Here is a 10,074-nt window from a genome sequence, read left to right as displayed (position 1 = left end):
TTACTATTCGATAATAATAACAACAATGCACACAAGCACACAAATAGTCCCCCTTCTGAACTATTTATCACCAAGCCAACAATACATAATTAATCACTCTATAATCATACACCTCACAACAATATTGATCATATTCACATTATATAACATCACAAAACAACATCATATACATCTCATACAATTGTTACACCCTATAAACATTAACATGTAAGTAAATCAATTATCATTCAACAACGATAATTCTACCATAGTTAATTAAATTCATAATAATTAATTATCAACCAAACTGCAAAACAACATCAAAAATCTGAATCGACAGAGACAAGAATTCCTCTTCTAATAGCATGACGGGCAGGTCGTCACTAGGGTGACGCCCGCTATCATGTTAAAACCCCCAGACCGTCATTATAGTGACGATCGACTTAAAAAACCAAGCCTGGAGACCATGATGGTCTCCCTGTCATAGCGCTTACGACTGTCAGCTACTTGAGGTGCATGACGGTCAACCCGTCATTTTGGTGGCGTCCGTCACCCAACACCAGAAGGTCGAAAACGCGATTTGGCCTTTGGAGTTTCCTTGGAACTTCAATTTTGGCTTCCAAACTACCCTAACACATTCAGAAAATTAAACCACACATAATATCATCATTATGTCATGATAAATCATATATTTTCACAATTTATTCATTAATTTCATAAATTTCATGTTTATGTTCAAAGTTTCAAAAATCCCAACAATGGCATAAAATCATATACACATAAACAGAATCATACACATACAAATTTGGTCACGAAAATCAGATAAAACTCATTTGATTATCAATTTTCAGATTATCACACAACATCAACAATTCATAAAAGGTTTCACACAATCAAATAGTAAAGGTCTCTTCTTCTCTACCCTTTCATGCAAAACACTCATATAGAAAGCCTTTTCTCCTCCCCTTACCTCGGATTCTTTGCAGCAAATCAGAGTTGGTCAAGGTTGATGGTTAAAGTTCTTTCCTCTTCAAACCCTAGCCTCATTTTCTCCTAAAAGCTCCATTTTACGCATTATTCCTCAAAAGCTCCACTAACCTTTCTATTTATCTCTAAAACTTAATTTAATCTTTTGTTAATTACACTAAAGCCCAACTCTTTTATAAATGTTCACCACTTCCCTTATTTCTTCTTAGCTCCTATTTTTCATCCAAAAACCTTTATTTCTATTTTATTTGTAAATAATTAAAAATAATTATTAATTTTAATTATTTTTAATTATTTAAATCATTCTATCAATCCACCAATACTCTCACTACAGTCCATCATACCCTACATACACATACAACTCATTATATATTTAACTAAAAGTACAGCACATACTAATTAATTAAATAAAAACACGAATAATTTGATTAAATAAATTAATCAAATTTCAGGGTGTTACAAGTACTGCAGGCTACTTATTCATGATTAGAGGTGCTTCAATCTCTTGGAGCTCAAGAAAGTTAAGCATTGTAGCATTATCCTCATGTGGGGTTGAGTATGTAGCTGCATCTTATGCAGCATGCCAAGCATTCTAGATAGAAATATTACTTGAAGAGTTCAAGATCATGGAACCTATAAAGATGAATGAAATTGTTTGTAGATAACAAGTCAGTTATCGACTTGGAAAATCACCTTATGTATCATGATAGGAGTAAACACTTAGAGAGGAGGCATCAAGTAAATAAAGGAAATTTTGAACTAGAGCATTGCAAGTCGGAATTGCTATTAGCTGACATACTCACCAAGCCATTGAACAAAGACAGGTTTGATTAGTTGAAAAAAAGTATTGGGATAAGAAGTCTAGAAAATATGAATTAGGTGGTATGTTAGAAGTAGTAATTCAGCTGGTGCAGTATTCGACTAAATTGAAGTTAGTTGTATTCGACTCTGCATGTAGTTACTAATGTATGTAAATTGCATTCGAAATAGTCAAATACATCATGAGGTTGTTGAGGTATACTAATAGTATTTGATAGAGTCGATTGTATGTATTCAATTGAGTCAAATATATCTTATAACAGTCAATAAAGTTCGTTGCTTATAATTAGGCATCTGATGATGTAAAATTTAGACTAATATTCCAATTTCAGTTTCTTCCTTCTGAATTTTATATATCCAGCCTATGTATTTCTCATAAAATTAGAAAATATAAAGTATAATTCTACATTAGTTAACAAAAACCGTTCGTTTGATAAAAGTAACCGTTTTCCACAAACGAATGTGATCCAAATATGCAATTCGTCACAATAATGCTGTTTCTTAAAACTAACTCCAGTAAACAACATAATTGTATGAATTTGAAATTGTAACCGACATTTTAGAAGGTACATCTCAAAATTATTTAAAATACTACAATGCCAAACATAATGTCATTATTGGAGGTTTTACAATTTAATAAACTATAAGGATAACTTTATTCACTTTTATGGGATGCAACTTTAAAATTTAAAAAAAAAAAAACTTTAGGCAAATTGGTCTTTTAATTATGTACACACAAAAGATGTTCATAGCATTGTTGTCCATCTCAAACTTCTGCCAACCAAACCAACACTATAATGCCTCCTACACCTTCCTCTTATATGCCAGAATCTGAATCACCACAAAAACAAAGAAAAAAAAATAGTTTAGCATTTACTTAAATATCACCGACACTTATGATCAAAGGTATGTCTGACAAATGACACTGACACATGTAATTACATTTGATTAAACTTTAGTGTTAGTATTGTTTATCGTGTTTTGTGTCTGTGTCGGTGCTTTGATAAAAAAAATAAACACCTTAATACTCACCAAATGCCCCCTTTTGGATATAGATTTGGATCTAATCTCTGCCACAGTTTCATGAGCTTGCAGAAGTTCCAATTCATCTTTTTGTGGATCTATAACCAGCGATGTTAGCTCATCACATTCAGCGGCTGATTTCTCATCAGCTGACTTGTCGTCGCGGTTTAAACTGCTGCATCCTTTTACCGCCAGTATCTCAACTTCTTCAACTGTCAACGGTGTCTGACTAGCAACATACTACGAAGAAAATACAAAAATGTTAACAATCGTCGTAAGAAAACAACATTGTTTCGTTAACAAAGCATTATGGTGGAGGCAAAGGCAAAAATTTGTAAAACCATGAGTACAGAGTTCGATTCGTACTCGTAAAAAAAAATATTACTGTCAAAAAATAGTAATCGAAGCAAAAGATGATCTCACTTCATAGAGGTTCTTGACAGACAAAGTTGGTCGACAACATAGGTGAAGCTGCTCCAAACGTGGTGTCGGAGCTTCTTTGTCCGGAGAAACAAACATGAGATGAACATCAAACTGTAAATAAAAATATAGCGTCTATTCGTTAAATTGAATTGAAATATGAATACAAGTTTGATTACATGGAGAAAAGAGAAGAATAAGGTATACCTCATCGGTGTTTTCATTCAAGCTTTTGAGATAATCAACCAATCTAGACATTCGGCCACTGCGAGAATTTTTGCTGTTGCTACCACCACCACTGCCATGTCTTGTGTTACTTCTAAAACCACCTCTTCCCCAAGTAAGCTTCCTAGGCTTTGTCACCTGCCTTGAAATTCCTCGATTTTCTCTACTTATATCCAAATCACTTTCTACACTTCCGCCATCAGGACTTGCCATTGATGACGAGGGCTGAGAGGAGCGAACTCTGGTCCATCTCCTTCGTTTTCTCTGTCGGAGTTCTGTACCACGCTCGTCACCGGAAGATGAGTCCTTTTCATTGTTGCCATTTTCCTCCTCGTTTTCTTCAGATCCTTGAATATCAGCAACTTGGTTTTGTCTCCTGGATTGAAGGTTTCTTTGATTACGCTGTGATCTTGTCACAAATGAACTCGGTGTATTATCTTTACGTCTTTTGGTCAGTGCTTCAGATTGCCGCTGAAATACTTTTGCTATTGAAGCTTGAATCTGCCAAAAAAAACAGGTAGAACTTCAAGACTTTATAAATCACATAATGTTGATGATGACTGAAAAAACACTGACCTGCTTATTTCGGTTCTTTTCTTCTTCACGAAATTCAAGCTCCTGCAATGGAACAGAACGGCATCACAAAGTTAAATTTTACGAAAGGTGCACGTAAACAGAACCGTGTATATATAAGTACAAAGTAGTGAACATGTAAAATTATACCTCTTCCTCATACTTCTCAATATTTGGATATAAAGTAGCAATAAGAGCATCATAGTTTGGATCATCTCGCAGAGAGCGACGGCTGGCACAGTGTGTGCGGCAAGCAGGGCATTCATTGTTCCTGAGATGATATATGTACAGACATTATATCGTGTGTTCTAATAAGCCAATAGAGACAAGGACTTCAATTACGATTATCAGTGGCATATTAAATTAGAAAATAAGGTGGAATGGTTCATGTAATGTGACTTACCCCAGTCGCATTGATTTGTCAATGCATTCCCTGCAAAAGCGATGCAAGCATTCCATGACAGTTCTTGTTTTCTTAATGATACCTGTTCAAACACAAAAATTGCCGGGTCAGTCTTTGAGAAATCAGCATTCGGGAAATGTTTATCATGATTCAAGCATAAATTAAGCTGCAGGTTTGGAAAAAAACTTACCAAGGCAAATTGGGCATTGGACATCTTTACGAATATCCGAAAGTTCTACGTACACATACCTGCAAGCAAACAAGAAAATAAGAATATATGATATAAAATGCATCTTTATTAGAAGTATTAAGTGATTAATGAATGCAAACTATGAGGTTCAATGAACTTAAGTGCTTAATGGATGCAAACTAGAAGTCCAATGAACTTATCTATGATGATTTCTACAAGAAAAAGAAAAGACAGATTACAATTTACAACGATAACAGTGTTGGCCAGGCAAATCTAAATTAAAATTAAGTACGGTTCTTCATTCAATAAAATATGGAAGATGGGTTTGATGGATCATCAAAATGGAAGAGTGATGTTCCAGTTTTGTAAAAAAGATGAACTGTGTTATAACTCATCCCAAAATCTAACTCATAATATGGAACTCGAGTATAACTTCAATGCACGTCGTCAACATCAAAACGGACAGACATTTTTAAACAGAGTTGGACGGAAAACTCATAAAAAGGAATTGGTTAGAAAGTTATAAAACTTAGAGGAACTAGTCGGGGGAAAAACTTAAAGGACTAATCTAGTGAAAATAAATAGCATCAAGGAAAGATGGAGCGATTTTGCCAAAAAAATATAAACCAAAGCAACATGATACTCTGAATTATCAATTCCTATCACATCATGTAAGTAAGTACTCCCTCTGATCCTATTTCTAAGAAAAAATTTACTTTTTAGATACATTGAATAACTAATGTTCATGGACAATATATAGACCAGATACGTTGGTTACTCAATGAATCTAAAAAGTAAAAATTTGCTTATAAATAGGACCAGAGAGAATGGCACCTAAAGGCCTGTCTAAGGTACTGAGACAATGCAACAGAAGTGGTAAGCATGCAGATTAAGACGCATGCCTAAGACATGCCTTCTAGGTTGAGGCACGCCTATCCGGCTTTATTGATAACTATGATGAAAAACAGAAAAGGGCATTGACCTAACTTCCTGATGACATGCTGAAGGGGTAGAATAGTCTGAATGTTAAGAAAATAACTTGGCGGTTTCTTCATTTTCTGATGTTAAAACCTTTCTTAGGCGAAATATGCGCATTTTGGCCCCTATAGCAGCCATGCACAGGAGTTCATTTGACTCGAGGCTCTAAAAACATGATATGATATTCAAAAGTTGAACAATGCAACCATGCCAAATGGTATACGATAATCGTTCAAAAAAACTTGTTTTAACCTTTTTCCATACAAATCAGCACAACCAGTTAGCATGGTTACTCTCAGAACATTCTGATAAACTCAACTTGAACTCTACTTAACCTAACAAGTTTCAAGATTAGTAAAGTTCAACAGTTGCAACTCTAGCATGACACACTCTAAATAACGAATTCATCCATCTCTCGAGGAATGAAATCATAGATGTTGATCGATGCTTAATCCAAAGCTATGAAAAGTAATAGACTAATCATAAGCAAAGACAAAAATCAAAACATGCAAACAACAATGAAGAATCAAATAGCAACAGATTCAGAAAATGCAGACATCGCAACTCAAATGACATTGTCATTTATCATCAATTCAACTATGCAAACACACAAATAGCAAAATTCACACCCAACATCAACCTCAGAATAAACACACACAGGAACAAAACATGAATCTAGTAAAACAAAGTACGAAGCAGAAGTTAAGAAGCAATGCATATGGAAGAGTGAGAGAAAGAGAAAGTACTCAGGTTTTTCTTCAGAGTCAGAAGATGGGGTTTCGTCGGAATCTGAGAACAGAAAAAGATAAAAACTTTAGAGCACGAAGAAACGCAAAACCAAAACAAACTTCAACCCAGTTCACAAAAACCAATTGGGTCAAAGAAAAACCATGTGATAGAAAATCTAAACGAGAAAAATCTCTAAACAGAAGCTGAAGAATTACCCTGTGATTTTTCCTTATCGTCGTTATGGTGCTGCCCTTCTTCATCTTCATCTTCATCATCATCTTCAGCCTCTTCTTCATCTTCATCTTCTTCCCCTTGCTCCTCCTCCTCCTCATCGTGCTCTTGCTGATCATCATCGTCTTCTTCATCTTCCTCTTGTTCGAGTTGATGCTGTTGGTCGATGAAGTTTGGGTCGCGGTGGTTCGGTTGATGCTTAACATGGCGAGAATAGTGAAGATGCTGTGAAGTTTCTTCTTCGTCCATTGACTCGGGTAAGGAACGCTTCTGGGCTGGCATTGTTGCTCGCAGAGAGAGATTGTTGGCTCTGTCGCGAGTTGAAGAAGAACAGCAAGAGAAAGAAAGAAGAATAATGAGATTGAGATTTCGGTATAGGTCTATTTATTCTATAAAAAAAATTATTTGTTATTTTATTATATTAGTTCGGGCGAATATGAACTCGGATCTCGGGTTTGAATCGGTTAATTTTTATATAGTTAATGAGACTCAATTAAACGATGTCGTTTTGGTTTCACAATATACATCGGTGACAAATGGTCAGAAATACAAATGATAATCGGACGTAATTAGAAGTCTTTGGTTCAAATTCAATTTTAAAATTTAATCGTGTCAAATATTTCAAATTTTTTAAAAGAAAACTTTATAGTCTATTGTGCTCTCTTGTCTCTAGAGAGATAAATCTAAAAATATGGATATAGATCGATTATAATGTAAGTGAATATTTAATATTTATTATAAAAATACCCAAAATAGTAAGTAAGGAAGTTTAGTGTCTCTAAAGGTGTACAAAGTGAATTTTTAATATTTACAACGCATGATTTAAAATTTATCATGTTTAAAACCTAGTTAAATAAAATATCATAAAGTTTATTCTTCGTTTAGTACGTTTTACTTCAGTATGTTTGTTTCATTTGTTTTTCAGGTGTCAAGATAAGTTAGAGTGAAATTTAAAGGGGGAAAACACGTGAAGAGACACAAAAGGATACTCTCGTAGAAAAAAGCAAAGTCCATCACGGTTTGACTGTAGCCTCTGCTACAGGTCGTAGTGGCTTCAGACCTCTTCCTTTCTTAAAAAAGACGCTTGAGGCCTTTGCCCGTAGTGGGTATTATGGTAGTACTGAGCCTATGCCTACATATGATTTCATTTCTTATGTTGTTTTTCTGTTGACCCTTCATTTTCCAGCTAATTCTTTTTACCTTTATGGCCTATTGTTAGCCTGAGAATTTTAGCTTAGCGTTTCGACATGAAGGTGTAGTATAAAGGTATGAAAATGATGAGTGTAAAATGACCAAACTATAGTTTCGATATATTAATCGTTTCGAAAGAGGTGATGAACTCAACCCACCTATCAGGGACGATGAGTTCAACTTGCCTATCAGGTGTTTTAGGACTTAGTGTATTCTTGAATCCTAAGATTGGATGATTTTGAGGCATTTTTTACAGCAGGCCACAAGATTTAATAGTATAACTCTTTGACATAGGCAGTTAGAGGATTTGAAGACAATTTTGACAATGGTACGTACCGAATCCTGGAGAAGTAACTGTTGTCGATAGTTATTGATGCACGTAGTATATAAGTAGATTTGGTCTCTAGGACAAGAGTTTGCATTTTGATTTTGTTCTCTTTAAAATTCACACATCCAAGTCATAGAGATACAAAACTTGTGAGAAATGTCTGGGACTTGTGTCCCACTTTTAGTTTAAGATTTTTACTCAATTGTTTTTACTATCTTTCTTCACTTATTTTATCCTTTCAAGCAATTATGCATTTTATTTATTAAAATTTCTATCCAATTGCTCTAAATTCGAAAGTTAAACTTTGAAGTACGAATACATTTTCTCAAACTCTTTGAACAAAATTTCCATAGGATTCTTTCGAGTTTAATCCTTTAAGTGAATAAAAACTTGTGATTTGATCACTAAAAATACCAGTAAACAAATTGGCACGCCAATTGGACCCTTTTGTGCAAAAGTTTAAACTTTTGCAGGAGAGTGTTTGTGCTTTTATTTTCTATTTGTGTTCTTCATACATGCGATGTCTTAAATGTCTGAGTGTTTATACGTCTGAGGAGTGGTAAAATTATAGAGGCGGTCTGTCAATCGTCAAAAAATCCTTCCCTTCCCTAGAACGACACTCCAAATACAAAAAAAAATACTTCAATGTCCATTGGAGTGATCGCTCATATTGTAAGTCAAATGTCAGTTTCGACGACGTTACTAGAGGTGGTGGTTCCTTCACCATAACCAACTAGTACTCTGACTACTCTCAGGCTTACACAAACCACTATAGGAGACCATATGCCTTCATTCCTCCCAAGCATCACATTGCCCACTAGTAGTAGAGAATATCCATATGGCATGTCAACTCCAATGATGGTGTGTCTACAAATTAATGCATTTATGTATGCAGATAATGTAATGACTATTACGTTTCCTATTAATCAATACTTAGCATCAATATCCACTATAAGCAATCATAGTCAAATGGCACATCCCCAATTAGGGTTAGAATATATCCCTCAAGTTATGGCACCATTAACTACAAGTTCTCTCTTTGTTATGAGGCAACAAATGGATGATAGTAACCATGACATGATTAATATGCTTACCCAACAAATTGGTATTGTGTTTAATCCTCTAATCTAAAACACAAACAACACTTACCAATAATTAACGCATCAAATGGGTTGAATTGCTGGTTTTTTTAGTGCTCTTCAAGCACCTATTCAACAGTTCCTCAAATCCAAGAAATTGGGGTAATTTAAAATCCAAGAGTTGCAAACAATGAAGGTTTCCTTAATAATCAAGTGCAACAACGAATTATGCCTCAATAGGTCGAATAACCTATACCTAGCGTAGCCAAATGAGACTTAGGTCGAAATGGCCCAGATGTAGTATTGATCTATAGGAACTAGGATGCATGCCAAGTGTTTAAGAGAGTCCAACAAAATAATTTTGGGAAACAAAATAACATAGCCAATGTGGTTGAACAAATCCTAGCCTAAAATGGTGTTAATGTTGGTCTTCATATGCCAAATTTCGTTTCTGCCTTGTCTGAGTATGTATTGCAGGTTGAACTCGCAAGCAATTGGAAAATTCCTAAGTTCACTAAGTTTGCAGAAAATACTAGTGAGTCCACTATCGAGCACATTGCTCGATATCAATTGGAGGCAGGTGATTTAGCCAATAATGAAAACTTAAAGATGAAATATTTTTCTAATTCTTTAATTAATAGCGCTTTCACATGGTTCACCGTCCTTCCTTCAAATTCCATGTATAACTAGAATCAACTAAAAAGAGTATTCCATGAGCAATTCTATATGGGTCAATTAAAAATTAGCCTGAAAGAACTAGCTAGCGAGAAGAGAAAATTCTTTGAGTCAATAGATGATTATCTCAATAGGTTTAGGTTAATGAAGTCGAAATGGTTTACTCATGTTCTTGAACATGAGTTATTTGAAATGGATGTCGGTGGCTTAGACTATTCCATTAGGAAGGAGTTAGACACCTAAT

The 10,074-nt window shown here is 34.8% G+C and overlaps 1 protein-coding gene across 1 annotated transcript; it reads right to left on the bottom strand.

Moving 5' to 3' along the window:
* Positions 1-2,282: 2,282 nt before the first annotated feature.
* LOC127086908 (putative E3 ubiquitin-protein ligase RING1a) lies at positions 2,283-6,918 on the bottom strand. Its single transcript, XM_051027731.1, has 10 exons — positions 6,542-6,918; positions 6,344-6,386; positions 4,620-4,678; positions 4,430-4,511; positions 4,177-4,297; positions 4,030-4,071; positions 3,436-3,954; positions 3,232-3,342; positions 2,818-3,048; positions 2,283-2,616 (listed from the first exon to the last, which is right to left on the bottom strand). Exons 1-10 carry the CDS (start codon positions 6,837-6,839, stop codon positions 2,590-2,592), a joined length of 1,533 nt encoding a protein of 510 aa, XP_050883688.1. The 5' UTR covers positions 6,840-6,918; the 3' UTR covers positions 2,283-2,589.
* Between the last annotated feature and the right edge of the window lie 3,156 nt (positions 6,919-10,074).

Source organism: Lathyrus oleraceus, chromosome 5 (assembly GCF_024323335.1).
Source record: "Lathyrus oleraceus cultivar Zhongwan6 chromosome 5, CAAS_Psat_ZW6_1.0, whole genome shotgun sequence".
In the NCBI taxonomy this organism is placed as follows: domain Eukaryota; kingdom Viridiplantae; phylum Streptophyta; class Magnoliopsida; order Fabales; family Fabaceae; genus Lathyrus; species Lathyrus oleraceus.
This window is presented reverse-complemented; position numbering and strand designations above follow the sequence as displayed.